Here is a 25,315-nt window from a genome sequence, read left to right on the forward strand (position 1 = left end):
CTGCAAGGATTCATACTATTTGGTTGTTTTCGGTAAAGTCACGTAGGTAAAAAATCTACTAAAATAAATGAAAACAACTAAATTAAATCACGACGTTTCGTGGTACGTTAACGATGTGAAAGCAACGGACGGTTGTGCTTTCGCTACGTTGTCCCCACCTGAAGAAGGACGCTTGTGTCGCGCCCGAAACGTCGTGATTTAATGGAGTTGTTTTCATTTATTTTATTTTTTACCTACGTGACTTTACCGAAAAAAAACTGAGTATTACTCCAACCTCGAGTTTAGACACATCTGGAAAGTGGAAGTTCGCCCAAATGCCCTCTACTCTAGTGCTCCCTCTAGCGGCTATAACGACACAATGCCCGACCCGCAAATAACGAAGACATCACAGCGATAGACTTCGCTGCTCCTGACACGGAAATCTGGCCTGACCATCTGAATGTGAAATTGTAGTTCTTGCTTGCATCTACATCAGCCGTACAACAAAAGGTAATGTTGTGAGTGCACCTTTATGTACGTATGTTCTGTGCCTTACGATTGACCCTGGTTTACAAAGTTGGGATAAACAACTGGACAGCACAAACAATAACAATGACGAGGCACAGAGAGTCCACGCAAGCTTGTATTGGAATAAAAATTATACAACGCCAACAAACGCCCTAACTGTCGTTTAGGTTTCATTTATTTCGTATCAAATTTGCTAATCACTCTCTTTTTTTATGCAAAACCCGAAAAGAGTTCGTGGTACGTTATAACTAGACAGTCAGTACTATATATTTGACACTACAATATTAGCATTTATACACGAATATTAACAACAGCTGTCCTGTGGATAAACCGACTCCCGGCCACAGGGAATGTGGAAATTCCATCAACGACTCAAGGGAGCTGATTGCCAGCCCACCCCCTGTGCTCATTCGTGACGGGTGGCTCAGGTTGCTGCCGACAGTTTATTATACCAGTGACAAGTGGCTTGTTTCATATCGTAATCAACGTTTGGTTTTATTGTTAACATTTCCGCGCAACATACAGCAAATGACTTCTGGCAGGAGTGGGGAACCCATGGGCCCAGCGGGGCCAGATACGACCCGTGGCTTCACTTCCTAAAACGCGTAGCTTACACCAGGGCTACCAACTTCAAAACAGCCCGCAAAAACGATATTCCATCAGCTTCTCAGCTGCACTCATTGGGCACTGGGAGGGAATGTTCCAACCTGACTGAACCGAGCTTCCGATTTTAGGACGCTCAGAAACACTGGCCGTCTTTAAAGTAGCTGTAAGAACAAGGCCAATCCAGCCGTAGCCTAATTTAAAAAAATGTCGGTGATCTTTCTGCTGCGTTGGCAGTGATGGAAAAGCACAATTAACAAGAAAAACTAACAATTGGTCAATAACGCTGCCTTCGAATTAAACATATACATCATAGGTGATGTTTTGGGCAATTGATGTTCTTCGTAGCAAATATGTTTAGTCCATCAAGGTTTAGTGTGAACTAATGTATGTTGCCCACTAAAAGGTATTCGGCCCTTTGTAAAAGGTTCCCCACCACTGACTACAACATTCTCACCTCTTAATATTACCCTTAATGCGCCTTGTCAAACATTACATACAGTATGTCACTCTACTACGCATGGACACTACAATTCAAAATGACTCGTGAACAAAGTTAAATCCGAAAACGAAAGAAGATTATTCAACATTCTATGGTCTATAACGTCTATAATCTACAACTTCACAGACAGGTTTACATTTTCAAAAGGTTAATTGGGAGGGAGGGGGGGGGGTTATCCTGTTGTTGTTATATAGGCCCTGTATTAAACAAAGTATCAAACTATCGACTAAATGTACAATGAATTTAAATCTGAACTTTGCTTTTGTAAGTGCCAGTTTTAATAAAACAAATTTGTCAAGAACCCCAGGGCAGGACGCTCCTGAAGTCTTGAGACTCGGGATTAAATCACCCGAGCCCCAATCTTGCCAACTCCTCAAAGCGGAAAGTCGCCAAATAAACATCAAAGAAGTTGCTCCATAGACCGTGTAAAGTTGCCAAGTGTCACGAGTCAATTTACAAAAGACTGAACATTAAACTGATACAGAATTTGATACAGAATCATTAAAACACAAATTGAATCGTTCCTAAATCTGTACCATTTACGATGCAGCGAAGGCCGCTGGAGTTGTTGCTAGCTACTTTGAACAGCACGTTGTTGACAGGGCAACCCAAAGAGGGGCGACGAGATCTAGCAACAAAATCGCTGAGTTGGCAACATTGGACCCGGGCGAAGTTTATTTTTACCTGGCCAAGTGATCGATGGTAAGCTGTCACAGCGCCACCTTGCGCGACCGAATGGTTGCTGATGGAAGATCATTATCCCGGGTGAACACAAACCACACCGTGGACGAAGTCAGTTTAAAGGACAGAAGGGGAACAAAGTTATCCATCGGCCTATTGGCAACCGGTCACACATTTCCAATGAACCTCAACGAAGTCAAAATCGATGTAAATTTACCTTGGAACAAATGATGTTGCGAAAGCGGATTTGCCCAAAACATCGTCAATATCTTGACCAATTGCTTTTAATAACCTCGTTTTTGTTCTTTAATTTTTAAGGTTCAGAAGGTGCATAGGCTGATGGATGAATTACATATCCTTTTGGCTACATATTTTAATTACATACAGATGGTGTTAACTACAGATTACTAAGGGAACAGTTTTTCTTTAATATACAAAATGTGAGCTCAATCCCTTGTTTTACACTTAGAGGGTGAACACATCGACCAGGACTCGATACAACTTCCACTCTCCTCTCCCACTGCAAAATGTCATGCATATTTGAACATTTTATAAAGGAATGTATCTCTTAAAGTAGACATTAAACTTCAATTGGACACTTTCATAGAACCGAGCAAATATTTGTTTTACGGACTTCAAAATTGACATATGCTGTTTGATTTTTAAATTAGCACATCCATTTGAATTGATAAATCTGCGAAATCGACACGTCTCACCAACACACGGGAGACTTCCGGGTGCAGGTCACGTGTGCACGGTTACAAACTCTTAAACAAGAACACAGCAGAGGCAGCAGCTGTGAAGAGTTTTCTTGAGGCAAGCACAGCATTGGCCACCAGGGTCACATTTTCACCCAGTTAACAGATTACTCACGACCCTACTGCTCATTCCAAAACCCCGACAAGATGGGGTGGGGTTGGGGGGCTCCGTTCCCCATCAACACAGCATGGGTCGGTGGCACGGTGCACCCACATAAAGCAGCAGGTCACTCCTGCTCCTCTGCAGCCTGGAACTAACCGGCTCCCCACCTGAACACACTGCCAGCCAACAAACTCCACCGTGAATATCTAAACTGAAAACCCTGTATTACGTATGGCATCTCATGACCGGGCCCCTTCCTTGTTGTTTTTGCACCCCGTGTTTTCATGGATGGCTCTTGTACCATTACAATGAATTACTATTCAGCACCATCTGCTCAACAAATGCCGGAGGCTCTGTGAAAACTGGTTACACAATCAAGGAGGTACAGCAGATACAACCCAATACAATAATAGCTTGATTAAATGAAAACCCAATTTTGGAAATTCTTGTTGCATCACCTCCATACTCTCTACAAACCTCTATCAAATGGACCATGAGTTTTTGTGGGTTACCCAGGTCGCTTCAGGGTACACCTCAATTAGTCGTTTGAGTAAATGCAGAGTATTCTCTCAACAAAATATTACTTTCTAGACCGAGTTTTATGGGTTGTTACATTTTTATTAACCCCGTTTTAGCAAATGAGATTAATATACAATGGCTCGGAAGAATTCATCAACAAAAAACATTTCATTCCAGAGAAGTGCCCTGCATAAAATGTATTTTCGATTCCTAGGTCAAACATTTCTCCAGTAACTTTGACATTTTGAATTACTGTACTGACTGCTCAGTACTTCATTATACAGAGTTTTCACAGAGCCTCGTTATTAGACGCTGTACAACAATGTGCTTTGATGGCAAGTTATTGTTTTTGTAAATTCAGTACACCAAACATTAGTGTGTGATTGGTACAGACTGCAGCAGAGGGACAGTGACAAGTCCGATTCGATTCATCGTCCTTTATTAAACCAGGTGCAAGCCATCTGCGTTTCAAAAAGGAGACCTGGGAAATCGTAGTTGCTTAAGGGAGGATATTACTATGTTAGTTTCCATAACAAGTTAAATAAGCGACGGCTGCGCTATGCCTTGTAACCCCAAGAAGAATGGCTTCACAAAAACAAAACTGTAAAGCCATTCCCAATGCCACTTAACCACCGACAGGGCCTCACGGGGACAGAATTTAAAACAGGAATCTCTGGCAAGAATTAACAGAGACCAATAAGGCCATGATCCACGGGGGCAGTTTTGAATAAATCTACGCCGGCAACCGTCACCAGCAACTCTTGAAGAATGAGCAACTATGGCAATTGAAGCGACAATTCTTGATGCGATCCATTCTTATCAGTCACTTGGTCGATACATACATCTTATCTTACGTAGATTTATATCGCACCTTATTCCAAGACGCTTGTGTTAATACGCTTTGATGAAAAGGATAACACTGGTCAACAAAAAAAAACATTTTTTTCTGGCCTGGACTTTTGCAGCTGTTTTAGACTAATTTCAGGGTGTTGATTCCAAATCTGATCTCAGATTTGCTCCATCACATCTCATTTTTATGCTATCGGCATACCCCATTTTCATTGATTTTACCCGAAATTAACTGTCACTTATGAGTGCAAGTTGTTGCGAGTCAGTGACTGCTTTAGTGTTAAAATATGGTGCTGTATTTTTAGGATAGTGTGTTTATAATATCATTTTATGTAGATATCCACATTTATTTAATATTTTTCTTCTGCAGTTTTTATTGAAAATGCAATATTTGATATCTCAAAAACCTGATGTGATAGACAAAAACTGATGCCAGATTTGGAATCAGCACCCCAAAATTACATTAAAACCGTTGGAATACCTTATGCCAGAAAAAGTGTGTTGACCAGTGTAATCAATCACAAGGCTCTCTCTTTCATCTATCCAGAACCCAGTCATGCACCAACGTGAAGCCACCATCTCTCAAACGAAGACTTGAGCTTGACTTCAGGCAAGTCACGTGACCTCTCGTCTTATCACCTTTTTGGAAGTTGCCATCTCGATTTGCCAACTAATAGGACCTGCGACCAGGTTAAGTTCACATATTGGGCAACTACATTTTTACAAGAGGAAACGACTGCAGCCATATGTTGCCGACGACGACTGCCCTAGTGGGATCGTGGCCTTTAAGAGAGAACTCTGTTAAGGGTGTTCCCCAACCCTTATGAAGACCGCAGAACACTAAGCTGGCCATGTCAGCTGCATTTGTGTACAGAAGCGCGTTTGCCACCTGCAATGAAAATGTGTTATTTATAGGCAAGTGCCAATTCAACCAACCCACCTCCCCGCTGCCCTTCAATTTGATGTTCCAGTTAAGATTGAAGGTCACGATTCGATACGCGATATTATTCTCATTTGCGTTTTGTACCATCTCGTTTTGAACCGTAACCATTGCAATTAAAGGAAAAAAATCCTATGACGTATGCACGAATCGAAAATCATGTATCCTCACATGCACACATTGGTGTGAGCGTTGCAATTGGAAGAAGAGATTTTAAATTACAATTTGGTGAATCGTCACAGGGCTCATTTCTAGCAGTTGAAAACTTTTATTTATTCTAGAACACATAATAATGTGTTTCATATAGCATCTTCGTTCAGGGAAATTGCATTACACAATCACCAAGGAACCAGAGCCACACCTAAAGGCAGCAGCCAGGCGTGATGTGCCGAATCCCTGACCCATTTGCAATCTAGAGTCGTGGCTGTTAGCAGTCACAAGGTACAATTCCTCGCATTCCTGCACGACTAATTTTGCTGATCGGATTGGAGTAATGAGCTCGTCCCTCCTTAATGCATCATCCCCCACTGCAATTGCAGCTCCTAACCTACGGATCAAATCACAAGCTAAGCAGCGTTGAATCTCGACAGTGCGTGGATGGGTGACCGCCATGCAAATAACAACAGGTGTTATAGGCATTGGGGCAGCAGATGGCAATGCAGCCACTGTTGTGTGTGCTATACCGTCCTATCACCAGTCCGGGATAACCAGCGTGGGGCAGTATGGTCAAATAGCCCTCATGAGCAGCACCACAAAGGGTGATCCTCATCCAACAGTGGACAATTAGGCTCTACCTATCATACGAACTTACAGCATGCGTGAGCATCACAACACATCCGGCTTCATATTTTGCTTTAACGGAGAAACTCGCTTCTGGACGCAAATGCAGGTGTAGTGCATGGCAAAGTGTTCCGAGGTCTATATGACCTTGAACGATATTTATTCGTTAACGACCCAAATCTATCCCCCGCAGCCCCCGTGCGAAAGCGACGTGAAACCACGAGGTGGCGGCCCAGAGCCGCACGGGAAGATGTACTCCGCCCCCCATGCAGCCCACACACACCGCCCCCCCCCCCCTCCTCCTGGTCTCCCGTCGTCAACGCGTGGAAACCGCCGTCCGTCTAAGCCGTGGCGTCGGTGGACGAAAAACAACAAACAACGGAAGGAGGAGAGGTGACGGTAAAAAGAGACGGTCAAGTGAGGGAGGGGAGAAAGAACAAAAATAAGATGAAAAGAACGGGACGGACGGTCGACATGTCCCCAGGGCTGCTGTACCACCCGCGAAGATCGCTCCAGCCCCTGCCGTGCGACTTGTTTAAATAGTGGGGTGGAAGGCGATATACAAAAACTCAGGAGGGGGGAATAACACGGTGAACATTAAACTTTCAGAAAACGTGAAAACGCTAAACAAGGGTAACAACGATATGATCTTCTCTTGCCGATCGTGCATTCTGCCCTAGCTCTCTGTGTGTAGAAACTTTGAAGAAAACCACAATTGGTGTTAAATATTGTACCAATATTTTTAGACTTGAGTATGAATTTAGAAGGAGGGAGGGGGTGTGGTGGGGGGGGGCCCTCTCGAGTCCTCCCCACCCCTCCCCCGCCCTCTCCCGGACACTATGGGGCTGGATCTTTCCCCTTCGTTGTGCTGGCGTAACATGTTATGACATTTTTGTTTCCGGAGCTCGTGAACACAAACGACCGTCATCGTCCCACACAGGGTCGGGTGGGGTGAGGGTGGGGGGGAGGAGGTCAGGTGAGGCGAGGTCGTAGCTGGGCTGAGAGGTCACACTTTCACTGGAGACCAGGCCTACACGTGACTTACACCCCTGAAAAGAGAAAATAAACACACGCACACGCGAAACCTCAGAACTAGGCAACTGAGTGACAGTTCAGCGTGGTCCAGTGTGGTGCGTTGTGAAGGGCAGTATGGGTTTGTTCATCTGGTGTGGTATGACATTCTGCAGTGCAGCACTGTGTAGTGCAGTGAAATGTTCAGTAGCGTAGTGCAGTGGTATGCAGCACAGTGCGGTATCGTGTGGAATAGTGCAGTGGTGTCACACAGTCCAGCGAGTTTTAACAAAGCGCAGCGCAATGCGGTGTACTCTAGTGCAGTGCCATGGAGCGGTGTGATGCAGCGTAGTGTAGCAGTGTAAAGCAGTGCAGTGTAGTGACCATGCAGTGTGGAGCACAATGCAGTTCACTGCAGTGTACCGCACTGCAGTGCTTATTCGGTGTACCGCAGCGAGGCGTGGTATAACACAGTGCAGTACAGTAAGGTCTCAGAGTACGCGGACCCAGTCATACGCGACCGACCCCGAATCACTGACACTTGTGACTCGTACTTTCGCTCCACCCCGCCATCATGCGAACATGGATTTGAGGTCGTATAACTGTATCGCCTGAGCAAGAAACGAGTCCAAAAAAATATCTAGTGTTCTATCTGACCTGGACGCTACTGATGATTAGTGAATCATTTACGGTTTCAGTACTGGACATTTCTGTACATGTATATGCATGCTATATACCACACACGTAAAGGCGAATCCCAGCTTACGTGAATTTGCGCTTACGCGGGGGTACACGGAACCTAACCCCCGCATACTCTCGAGACCTTACTGCATAACATTGTGCGGTGCAGTGTACCGCAGTACGGCGAGTACCCGCTCTGTCCACGTACCATACAGCATCGTGCGCGGCTCCGTCTCCGAGGCGACGGCGAGGGAGGGAGCGGGGGTGGGGGGTGCGGGGATGAGGAGGAGGAGGAAGCGTGAGCCCCCACCCCGGCCACCCCAGCCACCACCGCCCCCCCCCCGCCCTCACCAGTCGTACCTCCTCACCGGCACCTCACTGCTAGCCCCGGCCGGCATGATGGCAGGGGTGCGGTCGGCACGGCGACGGTAGTCAATGCGACGGTCCCCACCTCCGCCACCCGCGTACTGGGAGGTGCGGGAGCGGAACTCTGCGTCAAACGCCGGTGCTTCAGCTAGAGGGGGGGGGGGGGGCAGAGGGAGGAGCCAGGGTTAGAGCATGGGATAAATTGGCGCCAACTTCAAAGCAGCAGCCCTCACGGCACCACATCTGGAGCATTAATTTCTTAAAAATGACCGGCCCGGCTGAGGGAAACAAATTGTATTAAGCGGTGGAGAATGGTCAAATTTTTATTATTTTATTACTTCCCTTCTACGTGACTTTACCGAAAGAACCAAGAAGAAAAAGTGGCACAGTAGTTTGGCACACACGGTGAAACTGGTGACATCAATCTGATTGCCGGCCTAACAATAGCAGCAAATGGTATCTGAACCGGTCCTCGGTCCACCTTGACCAACCCACACTGACCAGCGTGAAGTATGGTTAAAGAATCTTCATATAGCAGTCGATTGACAAATCGCTTTAATTATTATTATGGTCAGATAACACCCATGACTGGTATGGCAAGGGCCCCCTCATGCAGCAGTCAACTGACAAAAGGGCCGTAGATGTAGGTGATTCATTTGTCCAGAAGAGCTTCACCAAGTTTCAAGACAATGTACCAGGAGGCACCTGCCTTTCGAGGATGGGTATCGCTTGTGGGAGAAAACCCTAAATTCCCAGGGAAAACCCACACTCGAAGAGAGAACACTGAGATGAGTCACAGGAAAAATTTGCTGGAATCGCCATTACTCAGCTACCTTCACAGCCCAGCAGGTTTGATAGTTTTACAAAATCTGCTATGATCTGTCAACTCTTGCCTCCGGAGCGCTAGATGAAGGGCGTAGTGCAAACATGCCAGGCCAGCCTTAGCAGCTGGTAAGTGGGGCTGTAAGTGAGGCTGGTGTCGGGTTTGTGACATCCAGACCCAGTGGCGAGAACTCAGATACCAGAGTGAGCATCTTGGCCAAAGGCTTCCAAAGTCCCTGAGCTTAAAATAACATGACTTGTAAACAAAACTAAGTTTGCACTCTGTCAACTGATAACGACAAAATGTGTGTGCGTAACCATAGATACTTTAGTGACAGCGATAAACTTGTCTACAACAGGGTTGCAGATAATTTATAGGCTACGGCCTTGACACTCCACATTCAAATTCAATGTGCGTTCAGAGTATTTGATTGCTATAAATTTGCACATGATAAGCTACTTTTTGGGCTATCATTTGTGACCAGGTCACTTCTGAAAAAGACCTATATAGCCTCAGTGGGTCTCACCTGGTGAGATTAAAAAAATTGTGTAGTTTAGTTTTACTCACTCTCCTCCAGGTTGATGAAGTCCTGGTTCTCCTCGCGGTTGCCCGTGCGATGGTTGCGCGAGCGCTCAATGATGTGGGCGCGCTCGCCAATGTGGTGGCCGATGGACATCTTCTCGAGGCCGCTCTCAGAGTCGCGCACCGACCGCCGCACCTCTCGCACCTGCTCACGCCGGACACCACGTACCCAGCCCCACCATCAGCTCGGCATCGCTCACCGCCACCCTCAACTCAAGCTGACAATGGCCCAACTGCCGTTTATTACACCACTCATGGTTTGCGGGCAACCGTGGGTTCTCATTTAGTTTTTTTTCCCCCCAAATTCATATTGAGTACCAGCGCTACCTGCTCAGTGCTCTAACACAGTTTAAACCCCAAAGTCCAACCGACACGCAGACCAGAGAAGCCACATCTTAACCGATGTTACAAAGCAACAGTTGTTCATAGCTTTAAGTTTTCTAAAGAATTAACATATCTCTACACTCCAACGGGCATCAGGTACCCTCCATTAGCGGCATTGAGCCGGCGATTCCTATGGTGGAGACCGGTCCTCTCTATAGGGTTAGATCACAAAAATATTAATGTTTTGTTAAACTGAGTAAGAGCAATCTGCCAAAGCTTCATACCCGCATTTGCCTGTGATGATTTTTTTTTATTAGGGATTGATCCCATTAAACAATACGTTTTGTGGCATGTCTCCTCGTTTGGTCGTCAGATGGCATGTGTCGGAGTAGTAGGATGTCACTGAATGATAATTGTGTACTGCGTGTTAATTGAGTGGTGCATGTTGTTGCTATGTGTTCATTTCGTATTTCACTGTAGTGTGTGTATTTGCCGAAGTGTGTACATGTTTGCTGTGGTGTAAATGTTGTGCATTTGCAACAGTGTGTGTTGTATCTTGACTTAAAACTTTCGTGACTGCAGGAATTCATATTCTTGGGTCTTTCGGTAAAGTCACGTAGATAGGTTCAAAGAAAATAACAAAAAAACACGTTTCGATCGCAACACAAGCGGTTGTCTTCAGGAAAAGGGGAGTTAGCTTCCAAGGCAAACTGTTTATAAAGGGGTTTGAAATGGGCGTAGCCCAAATGCCAGCAGCCAATGATAATGTAAGCGGTGGGCAGCCGAACCCGACAGTGATTGGTTTTCCACCAATCAAAGGGCTGCCAGGTGAAAATTTGCATGTTAAAGGGAGATTAGCAAGTTAATGGCAGATCGCAGAGCCGCAACCAAGGGGTTGGCGCACGAAGTGACTGTGAAAGCGCAAGTGTGTGTTGTGTGCACTTGCTGTAGTATGTGTATTCCATGAAGTGTTTGTTTGTGTTTTCTGTGGAGTGCATTTGGTGTTTTTTGTTTGCTACATTGTGTTTTAATTGTTGTAGTATGTGTAATTGATTACGTGTTTTTTCTGCTGTGTATTTGAATAGTGTATGCATATGCTGTGTGTAGTGGTGTATTCTCCACAGCGTGGATATTTCGTGCACTGCGTTTTGACTCTGGTGTGTATATTATGCATACTGTGAGTAATGTCGTGATGCATATATTTACAAGTCTATTCCATGACCACCGTGTGCACGAGTGTGCATTATCCACGCTGTCAATTTGTTGTGGTGTAAGTGTATTTATAATACTAATCCCTTCATTCATCCACAAAGCCTCACCGAGTCTCAAGGCTCTTATTGTGATGATGTGTTCCGCGTGTATTATCCATGTTGTGCGTATTTACTGTGATGTGTGATCTTACATAAAATTCATACCCTTTTTCTCCTCCATGAAAGCCTCAAAACTCAAGACTTTTTTTCATGTATGCCGTGTCTATGGTATATCTGGTGGCGTTCTAATGGCGTGTATACGTCACGGTGTGTTTCGTGGTTGTGTATAATCCGTGATGTGTGGATTCACTGTTGTGTTTACCTTCACTGTGGCATGTACCTCCACTGCAGGGAATTTCCCAGTGGTGTGTTCCGTATTTCCGTATTTGTGGTGTGTTGTGTATTATCTCTGCTGTGTGTTCCTATTTATTTAGTTTAAGCAGGCATCCCTAGTCTGTGTTGCGTACATTATCCAGGTGAAGGATATTTGTTGATGCGCGAATCCCGCCGCGGGATTTGCCACGGCTGTGGACAGCGCGCGCCTTGACGTGCAGGATGTGGAGCGTGGAGCGTGCCGTTACCGCCGTGCGGGACACATGCTGCGGTGCGACTCATGGCGGTGCGATTCGGTGCAACACTCACCCCCCCGGGCACTTGGTGGGTCTGGCTGCTCGCCTGGTAGACACGGGGAGGCCCGTCACCCATGTTGCTGTAGGACATGACGGTGGTGGACGAGAAGGAGTGCCCGTTCGGGTTGGGGCTGATTGTCTCCTGGGGACACAACGTGCACTGTGCCTGCATCAACTCTGCGGTGCTTGAAAATCACCCTGGGCTTGCCGTCGCTCCGACATAAAAAAAAAACTATATTAAAACAATTACAAAACAGATTCATAATATATTTTTCGGAATGGCCACGTAATGATCTGGCCAAATTGTTATCGTGTAACCCTTCACCACCTGACAAGACCAACAAAACAAAATGTCGTGCGTACAAGTATTTTATTCGCCAAATATTGTTTTCCCGGCTCACCGGTAAATATAACAATTCTCGTAACTAAATAAAGCACTTAAACACAACATTTTGCTTGAATCTGCATCGAGAATCCCTGTGCCAGAAACCAGGAGGTAAGAATGCAAACTATTCAACTAAATCTACGGTTGACCTCCAATTGTTTGAACAATAATATTTTAAATCATGCATACGCATGGACTCTGTAATATTTAATTTGGCACTGATAACGTTACCTTTCGAGCCGCACAACGAGATGATGCGTATACCGGCGCATGAGGCATGTACCTCGTGAAAATGCAGTACATCATGGGGAAGCGAGGCACGCACAATGGCGTGTGATGTCAATGCACTGGCCGAAAAGGCTGACATATCTAACGCTGGTATTTTACCGCGAAGTTTTTAGCAACCCTTTCAATTTTTTGGGTTTCTAGAAAGTTATCCAATCTACAGAGTTAATTAATGCATAACGCTTTAATGCTTTCAACCTTAGTTTAAACGCATTAAAAAAACATTTCAATTGAACAAGCTGAAAACAATTGCTGATGCCCAAGCGACTCTGGAGTCGGCAGTGCGTGTTCACCCGGTACTCACATAATTTCCGTGCATATCAGACGACATCATGCTGTGCATGTTGCTGATCATGCTGTCCATCATCTGGAACGGATTCATCATGACACCCGACTGCACACAGGCGACCGGAAGGAAGAGACAGGGAGGAGCGACGGCACGGAGCATGGCAAAAAAACTCAGCGAGCGACACCCACACGTGACGGCCGAGTCTTGTTTTCACTTCAAGGATGAAGAAGCTCCCAAATAAACAAGTTAAATTGTTGCAATGTATTCATCAATAGCAGCGCAAATGCACAGCAGCGCCAGTATATTTTGTCTGCTGACAATGGAAAAAATAGATTTTTCCTCCGAGTCCATGTTACACAACCGAAGGAACCAAGCACAACATGCATTGTGCTAAGTGCCACAATTGTAGTGCTGGCTACCAGCAAGCACTGCACTTTACAGCATCACTGGAGCACACAATGATGGCCATTCAAAATTACATTTTCTCTCACAAAAGCAGCTCAAACCGATGTTAGACAGCGCAGGACAAGCATCTTAATGTACCAATCTACAGGACAAGAGTATTTGTTATGTTGGTTAGCAGTTACCTTTTTGAAGCCAGAGCCAATTCTGGATTATTTACCGGAGGAACATTCGAGTTTACGATATAAGCGTGCGTGCGGAATTTTTTTTTGTCATTTACACACGCGCCGGTTAAATTATTAGCTGCCTCGTGACTTCAAACACGTCGGCAAGTAAAAGGATTACTTCAAGAGGCAATAAAAAACACATTATAAATCTTCACCCCTAAACTTATGTAGTTAAGTAATAAATACAGAATTTTGCCCCACGTATTTGGTTTGCATTATCCGTATTTGCATTGTTCTCATATCCGGGCCATCATTCCCTATTCCACTGCGGATAACCCAAGAGTTGCCTGCATTTCCACGATTTCTAATAAATTTAAAACCCTCATGGAGTACAAGTGTAAGGGGCGGCTCAGGGGACCAACGTTGATGTTAAGTCATACGTTGGGCTAGACAACATGCGATCAGCATTCGCGGGAGCTATTTTTGGAGTGACTAATTCTTCCTTCACGGCACCTCGGCGCTCCCACGTCACGTGTCTCGCGAGCACGGTTGATCCTCCGCAACAGGATTTATTATTTTTAGGATTACGTGGGAGATTTTTTTACCCTCGAATATTTTTAGTTGGTATTTTTTTTTTTTCCGCGCTTAACATTCCAATTGCGTTTATTAGCACCATGTCACGAGGCGATGATATTTACATTAGGAACTCTCGCACTAGAGATTCGCCTCTGGAAGGAGATGTCACAGAACTACTTCTGAGTCTCTTGAATTGCCCCTTAAAGACAAGAGGTGGTGCACAGGCACGACTGTAGATGTGTTTGTTACATAACAGTCAAAACTAAAAAATATATCCTCAGTCTTGAAATATGCCAAATGAAGCAAAAAACTAGTTTTATATCATGGTAATGTATGCAGTTATGGTAATCACGGTAATTCATGGCCACAAGGCTGAGGCAAACAACTCAATACATTTTAAGAAGCCAATTTAATCCCAGATGGCCAATTTGAAACTCAAGTTCAGTGCTCCAACACGGTATTACCACTCGACCACATCTAGGATAAAATGTTAAAGAAATACAAAATAACATGCTTCAGTTACTATGCAGCAAGGATACAAAGCAAGCATAACCGTCCAAGAAAATGTTTTCGCTCAGATCGGTTTGTATACTTGATGGCGTGAGGTTTCTTGACGAAATGCAATACAAAATGGGCAAAAAAACGAACAGATAATAAGCTCTTAAAAATTAAAACATGAAGCTCTCACCATCGGGTTTCCGAAGGCGCCGAACGGAGAGAGCTGCATTCCGAAACCCTGCGAAGCAGAAGAGACCCAAGTTAAGGAAGCGCCAACACCACAATTAGCCCACATCACATATCAAACGCATATAATGGGGCAGTGATGAATGCAGATGCTCCTGAAAACAAAAACAACTGCCAGCTTGGTTTGAAGGAATACTCGACAAATAGAAAACAACCGTGACTATTTGGCCACACATATCCCGTGTGTCCACGTCCGTTGCCCACACAAGTTTGAAGCTCTGCGGAGACGCAGTGGTGAGTTTTCACTTCACCATGAACCGAGTTCAATTCCTGACCACGGCTAACATCTGCAACGAGTGATATCTGGACCTGTCCTGGGCTCTCCCCTGACCCGCACCTCCGATGAGCATAGTTGGCTAAGTATGGTGCGAAAGAAGTTCAACGTAGATTTCTGACCAGCAAGGTGAAGAGTGGTCAAACAACCTCCGGGACTAACTTTGTGTGGGGAGGCTTTCACGGTTTAACCCGTTGCTTTCGACCTCACTCCCAGTAATTGCAATTTAACGTCAACGCAACAATATAGCTAGAGCATTACAATGGCGCAGATGATCAAGATTTTTGACGTATTTTTAATTTGTTAAAAAAATCTGACGCTTCACACCATATATCCTGGAGCACACAACCAAATATGTAACTAAAAGCGAAGAGCTACTTGTTATTTTGGGGTGATGTATTCCTTTAACACTGGCAAGGCTCATGAGGTTTAATGATAAAGGGCGACAAGTTAACAAAAATGTGGCAGATGCTGCTCGGTCACGACCCAGTGAGATACAAAGACGGTTAGGCAGGGAACAGCCAATAGCGTTTAGTCACTGGGACACACAAATCGTGTAATTAAAATCCCAACACAAAATGACAAACAAACCACTTAAGTTAATGTCTGGACCAAAAAGACAAAGGAAATTACAGAGTTCCTTAAAGGAGTATCATGATTTATCAATAAAAAAATATTGTTAGCCTTACGCAATACGTATTGAAATATGCACATCAGATATTATTTATGACATGTTTAAAATACAGCAGCACATGTTGCGTTTAAGCTAATGAAATAAGCGAGAGAACGAAACAAGGCATTCGAGACGGCACAAACACATTGCAATACAACCAATTTCTGCTCAAACAAATGCTGCTTCATGGTTTCTAGGCTGATGGTCTCGGTATTTTTTTCACGGAACGGAATCCTGCGTATGATTTATTTTCACCTATAATGCTTCACAGCAACGCATAATGAGCACGCGCATTAATTCTCAAGACCAAACTGTGACCCAGAATTGTAACGATTCATCAAATTCCGTGGCGCCAGGGATCAATCGTGACGCATCAGCCTCTTCACACCAAAGATCTCAACACCAGAACAATACGTTTCAAAACCGTTTTCTCTTGGCGACCTGTCACCGGCATTTCCTGCCACTGTCACGGTCTTGGGTTTTATATCGACCCGCGATGAGGTCACAAGCGAGGCACGAAGGCTCGCGTGGGATTATTGACGTTTCCAACTCGAGCGTAAACAAGCACAAATCGCACACACAGCATATCGCGCCACCCACAAGACAACGCACGCCTCCATCACTGCCCCACACAGAATGCTGAATTATTTATGTTTTTACTCAGCGCCTTATTCAGCAACCTTAGAAATGTTTCTGCTCCCTTGCCACAGCTGTGTAACCGAGGCCCCAAGAGTTCAGAAGCCAACAGCTCAAACTCTTGGCCCTGCTCACTAACAGCCCACATTGAAGCACAGCACGAAGAGGGCTGTTGTGGCTGTTCAGTCCCACTCGTCCATTTACACTTACCCTATTCTGCGGATTATAAGATGCACTTTTTCCCATCTGTATTCTAAAGAAAAAGTTTTTGTGTGCGAGTCCAGATTTGTATAACTTTATCGACACAGGGCACAAGCCTGCAGTGTGTAACATTTTACAGTGTCTTATAATCCAGAGAACATGGTAAACATCTTCCAGAAAAAGTACTTTAATCTCGTTGTTCAGAACCATCTTCATGAAAATGGTTCTTTAGCGTAATACATTAACAAAGGGTTATCCCTCTTTATGCGTGGGTTTAATACGGTACTCTAATCTCCTGCTCTACGCAAAGCACTCATCAGTAAGGAGATGGCCAAACATCCCAATGCAATACCCTCCTGAAACGCAGTCTTGATCACAATGGTGGCTTTCCTGAATGAATTACTGTATTAATATTATATAGTTCATCTCATTGAATCCCACAGATGTTGCCATGATATAATGGTTAGCACAATGGACCTGCAATTCAGAGGTCATCAATTCAATCTGACATCAGAATAAAAATCTTTATTTAGACTGGAGGAATCCGATGAGCTATGAAGCTTTTTTTCAAACGGCAGTTGAAACAGTGTAGCAAGTTTCTCAAATCCCCCTGCCTCTATCCACTCACAGTACGAATGGGTTCACCACAGTTCCTTGACAGGCAGGACGTATATATAGTGGGGTAGAGTGTGGGTACTCAAACCTCTTCCAAGACGTCTGAACGGCGTGATAGAGGAGGCCATAAATACACTCAAGGAGTCCAGCGCTCCCTCAAGTGAACGCCCCTCCACCAAAAGTGGAATAAGCAAGCAATTACAGGGCCTACATCATTACCGTTAATCCTACAATAATTCCAACAGAGAATTTGCTTAATGGCATAGCCAAGCATAAAAAAAGTGCAACAAATAACACAGCTAAAATTACAAATACCATAAATGTATTTTTGCAACAACTAAGACCGCCGTTAGTGATACAGTGCACGTGTGGCCAAATCAACTCAACAAGGTCCAAACTACGGCACTCATAGAACACTCAGACAGCGCGGGGGGCTTGCCGTTAACACGGCACAGATGGGTGTTCGGCAACGCGACTTGTAAAACGTTCGATTTAAAAGCTAAGGAGACACTTGGGGGAGGAAAGGCGCACTGCCCAGACTCCTCACTCTCGGCGACGAGTGCCCGTTTTAACACTCAGCCTTAAATGACGCGTGTAACGCTTTAGAGTGTGAAACAAAACACAGCTGCGTAGAAATAAAAACCAGTGACACAGGTGGCCATGGGCTTCAGCAAATCGACCCAGGCGCAAAATATATTTTTTCAAATGTAGCCACGAGGCTCATAGCCCAAACAATTCAACACCCGTAAGTAGCAACATCTCCAGCATAAACTGTGATTGTAAATGTTAATTTATTAATTCAGTACCTCCCTTCATAATCTGAAGGACTGGAGAGCTCTTTGTAGCCACTCACAGAGTGCAGCTTTGCCGGGGTGAGAAAGGAATCCCTGCAGAGTACTAACAAAAATAAACAACAAATTCTTGAATCAAACAATTCCTAATCGTGACGATGAATCCAACCAGTGAGGGGAGATGTTGCCCTCTCATAGTGGTTAGCACACTGGACTTACAATCCAGGTCACAGGTTCATTGGGCAAGTTTCTTAAAATCGCCCACCGCTGTCGACCCAGGAATATAAATGGGTACACCACAGTTAATAATCAGCAAGTTGCGAATGGTGGGATAACGTGTACATACTCCCATCTCTTCTAAGATGTCTAAACAGTGTGGAAGAGCAGGCCAATAAGCCCCTGTGGGGTGGCTCTCCAGAGCTCCCTTTAGTGGAGGCCCCTCCACCAGCAGTGGCACAACAAATCAATTGCGGGGCAGCAACATTTACAGTGCGGAGTTCGAAACGAGACGCGCCGACGTCAGCCTCACCAATCTCGGGAACGGAGCAAAGAGGCCCATGGGGGCACGGGCGTCGGGCAGAGCGAGGGGCATCGGCGCTGGGAAGCCCTGCATTGCGCGCCGCACGCGCTCGTGATGTGCCCGGAAAGGGTCGCTGCTTGGGAGAGAGACGGCGCCACCAGTCGTGTTTTCGGGGACCGGCGGGGTCCAGGAATTTGTGGGGGTGGGGGGAGATGGGTCCGGGAGATGGGAAGAGAGAGCAAAAGAGACCGCGCACGGGGGAGGAACGGGTGCACAGATTAAAGTGTTGCCATCGCTGTTATACTGAGCTACACTTTGAGGTCATGTACACATCCTTATTCCATGTTGTCTTTACCAGTCAGACATTTCATGCTCGATTGAGCATTAAGGCATTGTTTACAGTCCTGAGCTTGTCGTGAAAATACTACATGCCTTCAGCTGGAAGAATCTATGCATACAACAATCACTGTTGACTTCCCACAAAGTTGTCTATATTTTATGGACCCCGGAGGGATGGTGGGGCCAAGTCAACTGCCCAAACCAGGATTTTAACTTACAACCTTCCAATTGTGAGCTGCTCGCTCTACCCCGAGCCACTTGGCCAATATTTTTTTTATAGCCATAGGTTTCTCTAAATTCTGCGTATAATAGAAATAGAGCCATATATGCTGAATGATGGTCTCTTAACACCATGTGAGCTGAGGGTTATTTTTAAAAATTTACCTTAAGGCACTTTTTGGTGATTCCATGCTCATTCCATTCAGCCATTTTACCCAACTTCAATCAAATGTCATTTAGATTTTACGTAGTTAATAGCTTCCTTCCATTAATCTGGGGGCGGGACCAGTGGTGCAGTGGTTAGCAGCATTCAGGTCCATTCCCGGTCATGACAAACATCGGTGGCGATAATGATCTGAACCCGCTCTGGATGCCCCACCCTTGCACAACCTTCCCTGACCAGAGTGGTGAAGTATGGCCAAACATCACTCATTACCAGCACAGCGTGGACAAGGTCTTCATCTAAGCAGTGGATTGACAAAGGGCTGTACATTATTTATTGACACTATAATTTCAGTAGTTTTTTTGTTCATGTATTGTTCCTCAGAACATTTCTTTATGATCAGGGTGTTGCATTGGGACTTTTTTGCTAACGTTTTTTTTATCAGAGTTTTTTTTCTTGTGGAAGGAAATCTAGTGGCCAGAGAAGCTGACTGTGCATACGAGGGCATAACAGATGGGTTCACACAAAAAAGATAAAAATGTAACTGGTATCTTTCTGGTCATCTTCCAGTTTGGGAATTTCACGAAACCTGAGCAATCCACCAACCCTTTGCCTCAAAAATGCTAGATCAGAGACGTGCACCATCACACCCCAACTTGGTAATCAGAGGCCAAGTTTGAGCTCTCTGGGATGTTACAGTGTTCTAAAATCAAACTCAAAACAGTTATCCTTTAAGGCTGGATTCAATGCACCAAGATATGGTTTAAAAGTCTTGGAATAATATATTCAAATGATGCAGACGTTGGGGGTAAAAAAAACACAAATGTATCGAGTTAAATTAACATGTTCTTTGTTTCCTAATCACAAGTCCATATCCACCATGAAAGCTTACACATGCAATGTGGGCGAATGCCTTATAAAGCCAAAAACTCAACCCACTACAGCCGCAGCAGCACGATTACCAGACTTTTGTGTATGTGCAGTACACGCGCACAAAAACAAACACACAAATGCATAAACACACACATAAAAACTCACTCACGGAACAGCACATAGGCATATTCACACAAATTCCCAGACTCCCACACACACATAATAGTTGACCAAAGAGATGCTGCTAATACAGTATTTTTAACAACCAAAATATGCGCTGATACACGTAACTTTGTTTACCATACAAAACAAAACATACATTTTATATTAAAGGGCGACTACACTAACAAAAAACTGGATTGGGAGTGTGCGGATTTTTTGCATCTAGTAGTTTATGACTCTCGCACGAGTCTGGTTGAGTGTGTTAATGCATTGTGGGGAGCAGAGGTGCACTGATTTACAAACTGAACTCCAAACCCAAAAACATGGGTTCGAATCCCAGTCACCACGCACATTTATGGCAAGCGGTCTCAAAAATTAATCTGGTCCTCTCCTATGTGGACTCAGACTCAACCTGGTGCAGTGAGTAAACATCAGGACGAGGGAGTCAAAGGGGACCAGGCATGATGCTCGCATCACCAACCACTTTTGTGTGCTGTGCCAGGCTTAATAAGTGCCTTTTAACACCGCATTTGCCCTATTAATAAATAATGCCATACGGAATAACTTTTGTATTTGTAAATTCATACGTAAATTATTTACATAACCACGGAATACGATGCAAGAAACAGCACATTGCGTCGTTCCCTCTTCTGACCCAGAGGGCATAGACGATGCCAGTACAGCAGTGTGGCTGATGGGATGCATCAAAACTCGTTTTTTTATGTGGATGGACAGATAAGCGAAGGAGGCTTATCATCAGCTTATTTACTTTTTTGATGTTGAGTCACTTCACTGAATACCAACCCTGATCCTAACCTTAACTACCACTCTTAACGACCCCCTCCAGGTAAACAATACCAATAGGCTCTCACACCTGTTCAAATATGCCCTCTACATGAATTCCTTTTTTTATACCTGGGTCTGGAAAACACAATTATAAAACTGGTTGCAGAGCTCTCAACAGCAGATGGGCAAGACCAATTAGACATTATTAAACATGTATCCATTACCTGCCCTCCAATGATAGCTGACATTAAAAAAGCAGCCCCACAACCCGTACAATGCAACGCATTGTTTTTATATAGTATTGTCTTTATATAGCGCTCATAATGCAGAGCACTCCAGAGCACTTTACAATACAAACTTCGACACACCTCAGCTGTTTTAATAGAATGCCCTGAATTTCAAAACCTGTTAAATAAAATGTACTTTACAATCAATCAATACAACAGAAATCGGATGAACATAATGTGTCTGAATGCGATTGCATCTGCAGATACTCCACAGAAACAGGTGCGCGTGATAATTTTGTCATGAGGGGCAGAAGGAGAATGTTTTGAGCTTGGACTTGAAACAGCCATGGGTAGACGACAGCACGGATGTCTGGAGGATGTGCAAGGCAACATGGGCAACCGAGAGAGAATGAGCTATGTCCCATGGAACAAATGTTGACTCGTGGCCGACAGAAGGCCTTGGTTGCTGGAGCGGAGTGTGTGGAGAGGGAGTAGAGTGGGATGAGAAGGTTCAGTGATTGGCAGGTGCAAGTTCGTGGAGGATCACAAAGATGGTGGATGGTAGTTTCGGGGTAAAATGGTCTCGTTTGTGGGCGAGATGTTTGGCAGCATTATTTTGAATTAACCCGAGTTTGCAAATGACATATTTTGGGAGGCCTTGATAAAGTCATGGATGTGGGTTATAATAGCAGGTGGATGCGGAAAATGTTGTACAGATGTCCTGCAGAGTTAATATCTACAGCAACTCCAAGTTTTTGCACTATTTCCTAGTATAATGTCACAGTTTAGGAGTGGTGTATGAGATCAGTTGGGCGAGATCCGTGCATTATAAAACTGACCGGAAGGTTACTGGAATCAAATAAAATCATCAACATAGATGTTGAAATTATCGGTAATGAGCAGTCGCATAGAGGAGACGATGACGCCAAGGTCGGATCAGTAAAGTGAGACATGGAGATTGGGTTTAGATCTGGTGGGATGGTAGATGACGAGAGTTTGAGCTTGGAAGGGAGTTGGGATTCGATGGAAGAGTTGGGAGGGGAGGGACGTGGAGACGGCAAAGTTAAAGCGAACGACAGCAGGATTAAGGTCACGCGATACGAGACGCCCAGAAGAAGAGAAGAGATACTAAGAGGCGGCGACAGAAACACAACAAACACTGGAATCTTGAGGGAAATTAGACGCAAAAATAGACTCACGTGAGACAATAGAAAACGTAATAAGACTCGGTGAGAAAAATAATATGGATACATAACAAAGATACACAGACACGCATGAAACAAAGACGTACATAACACTGGCACAACACACAAGAGCTAATATACATAGACAGAGTGGACATGCAAAGAAGAACAGGTGAATAAGAGACTGAATGGAGACAGACGGTGAAAGATAAAACATATAAAGACCAGGAGGAGTTAGATAAGAGAAAACTGGGAGGCTGCCAAGGTACGCAGACTGCGAGATGCATAAGACAGAGATGAAGACTTCGATAAAACAATACGGTATATAGTATAGCTCAGGCGGAAGTGAGACGTACAAGTCACATTGAGAGGTGAGACGCATACAAACTTAAATAAACATAATGCTACAAGATACGTCCATACAATGAGACAGAGACAATAGAGAAGTTGGAATAATACGCAGCGAGACAGGTAGAGATAACATAAATCCATACCCCGACGGAATTAAAACAGAGAGATTAAAATATAATAATAGTCACTATATACACTAAAGTATGACTAACAAAAACGACAAAGATCCGCCGTAGCCTTAATAGACTGATGGGACAAGTGCTGTTAGCAAGCACGGTACACGAGGGGTGGGGGGGAGGTGAGTGGCCAGTACCAGGTACTCATTTGAGGCTGAGTCGACCTAGGGGAGGCCCAGGACCGGTTCAGATAATCGTCACTGGTTTTGGCCGTGAGGGGGAATCGAACTCGGGTGGCCGGGTTCGTAATGCAGCGTAGCGCTGACCACTGCACTACCGCTCCCCACACACACACTATGGAGAAAGACACACACAGCGATACAACTCACGGACACAGGCTCGCACAAATACACAGAGCGAGAGGGAGGCTCACGAGAGACAACGATGCAACACATTCACAGACACCAACACAGTACACACACACACACACGGGGAGCGGGTCACTTGAGCCAGAGACAACACATTGCACACGCAAAGACAAAGACACGAACACCCGAACCCGCGCCATTCGAGAGACACCGAGGTATCGCAGACGCATCAGAGGTGAGACACGCACACGGCCTCAAGAGGCCACACACCGACACAGAGATAGAGAGGGCGAATTGCTACAATGAGCGTATGCAACGCCACAGAGAAAACAAACGCACAAGACAGACACGGGAGAGGAAGATAGAAAGCGCGAATCACGAGAGGAACCGACACAACACAAACACGCCCGCAAAGTCACACACGGATACACATCGCGTATCATCGAAAGGCCAATACAAAGACACACAAACGCATAGGAGAGCGACACACACGGAGACAAACACAGAGACACAAAGACCGCGCGCATCGTTAAGACACCGAGTCGTATCGGCCTGGTGGGGGGGGGGGAGACCCCCTCCACCCCCTCTCAGCCTTCTCCATCTGCCGAGCAACAGCGCTCAAGCCGGGCAGCGAATTCAGGCAAGAGCGGTAAGCGTCGGTGAGGCCCAACTTCGGCCTGGTATCTATATCCCTTTACCGAGACGAGCCGTACACGTCAACATCCACCTCGCCATCGCGACGAGAGCAGAGGGGGGTGACGGATGATTACACATTAATGGTTATCTTGACAAAAACACGACGACTTAAACGCGAGTGGGGGGTAGGGGGTGGGGAGACGATTTAACACCGGGGCTCGCTCACGCCATGAAGGGATCGTCGTCCAGATCTCTGAGACCGAACATCGCCTTCTCTCAGCTCCTGGTGCTGGCTGTGGTCGTCGTGGTTGTAGCGGTGGCGGCTGTGGTGTTGGTGGTGGTGGTTGTTATAGTGGTGGAGGTGTTTGCGCGGAGTTGGTTTGGACGCTGTTTTGCTGGCGACGTCGCCGTCGATTTAACAACGGCTCAGCGACTACCCCTCGTGACGTCACCACGTCACGACGTCACCCCTCGTGACGTCACCACGTCACGACGTCACCCCTCCCCCCCCCGCATCCCGACCAGGGTGACGTCAGGCGTCAAAGTAAATTTGGCGGGAAATTTAAAACGTCGTCTCGTCATTGTAAGGTGCGATTCTTACACACTGGCAGAGTTTCCGCGGTAAAAGGATGGCGATTCTGTACAGAGACTGATGCTTTCACGAACCGATTATTCCACTTCATAACCGTTACTATATTTTTCCACTCACGTCGTTTTTTTTATTGTTTCTTGTTGTAACGTTCTGACCTGCCCCTACTGCTGGATCTCGTCTCTGTTTCAAAGAACAAATTTGACCTAAGGTCTACACTCATTTACCAGCTTAATAGTCCCTATTGCCGTACATATACTGGAGGAAGGGCCTTTGCTATTGATGCCCCCAGGGTCTGGAATGCTGTTGCAAATAAATTGAAACTTGAGTCACTACCTATGAGATCTTCACTCAAAACTGCTCTAGAGGAGTTGTACACCCCTAGCTGCCAGTGCTATTCAGTGACCTAAAATAAAATGTTTCGCTCCGGATGATCGCTACAAAGTATGACCTGTGTTTTGATTTAGTGTGCTGATCTTAAAGGTGCATTGAAAAATTACAATACTCCGATTGATGCTCCTGCTGTTGTGGAGTGACTCATGCAGCCAGCTATGGCTGCAGGGTTTTGGTAGTACATGTTGTTTATGCCATTTATTGTGAAAATTCCGTCAGTTCCTATGATTGCTTTTTCATTGCCTTCATGGCTTTATTTTGGTGATTTCGAAAAGTGTATTGGTTTAGCCATGTTTGTGTTGTTGTAGTACAGAGTTAGACTGATGGCCTTAATCTAAGTTGTCTTGTGGTTGTTGTTGTTGTTTGACTTGCATCCCACTGGGATTTTTGCACACAGCGTTGGTGTACGGTGTTTTTTCTGCAATATTTTTTGCTGTCTTTTC

General features: G+C 45.2%; 1 protein-coding gene across 3 annotated transcripts; it reads right to left on the reverse strand.

The window, feature by feature from the left end:
- Positions 1 to 604: 604 nt before the first annotated feature.
- Positions 605 to 24,346, reverse strand: MLF2 (myeloid leukemia factor 2). Of its 3 annotated transcripts, none has more exons than XR_009756153.1 (8): positions 24,117 to 24,346; positions 18,476 to 18,599; positions 14,701 to 14,748; positions 12,883 to 12,972; positions 11,922 to 12,068; positions 9,691 to 9,850; positions 8,143 to 8,448; positions 605 to 7,291 (listed from the first exon to the last, which is right to left on the reverse strand). XR_009756153.1 is itself a non-coding variant. In XM_061566119.1 (8 exons), the coding sequence occupies exons 1-8, from the start codon at positions 24,155 to 24,157 to the stop codon at positions 7,273 to 7,275; spliced, it is 783 nt and encodes a 260-aa protein (XP_061422103.1). In that variant the 5' UTR covers positions 24,158 to 24,346; the 3' UTR covers positions 605 to 7,272. The 3 variants fall into 3 exon arrangements, 2 of the variants coding, with proteins under 2 accessions (XP_061422103.1, XP_061422104.1); XM_061566119.1 differs by having other exon boundaries at positions 8,295 to 8,448; XM_061566120.1 differs by having other exon boundaries at positions 8,295 to 8,448; positions 11,922 to 12,050; positions 24,117 to 24,343.
- Positions 24,347 to 25,315: the final 969 nt, after the last annotated feature.

The sequence above is a fragment of the Lethenteron reissneri genome, chromosome 36 (assembly GCF_015708825.2).
Source record: "Lethenteron reissneri isolate LAM-NWPU_2019-01 chromosome 36, ASM1570882v1, whole genome shotgun sequence".
Taxonomy (NCBI): domain Eukaryota; kingdom Metazoa; phylum Chordata; class Hyperoartia; order Petromyzontiformes; family Petromyzontidae; genus Lethenteron; species Lethenteron reissneri.

What these genes read in the sequence shown, in the direction of transcription:
- MLF2 (XM_061566119.1), bottom strand. Translation starts at nt 24,157, where the DNA reads ATGTTCGGTCTCAGAGATCTGGACGACGATCCCTTCATGGC. An exon ending in CTGATATGCACGGAAATTAT is followed by an intron (nt 12,069 to 12,882) that starts GTGAGTACCGGG and finishes ATGCAGGCACAG; the next exon opens with TGCACGTTGTGTCCCCAGGA. An exon ending in CCCACCAAGTGCCCGGGGGG is followed by an intron (nt 9,851 to 11,921) that starts GTGAGTGTTGCA and finishes CGGCGTGAGCAG; the next exon opens with GTGCGAGAGGTGCGGCGGTC.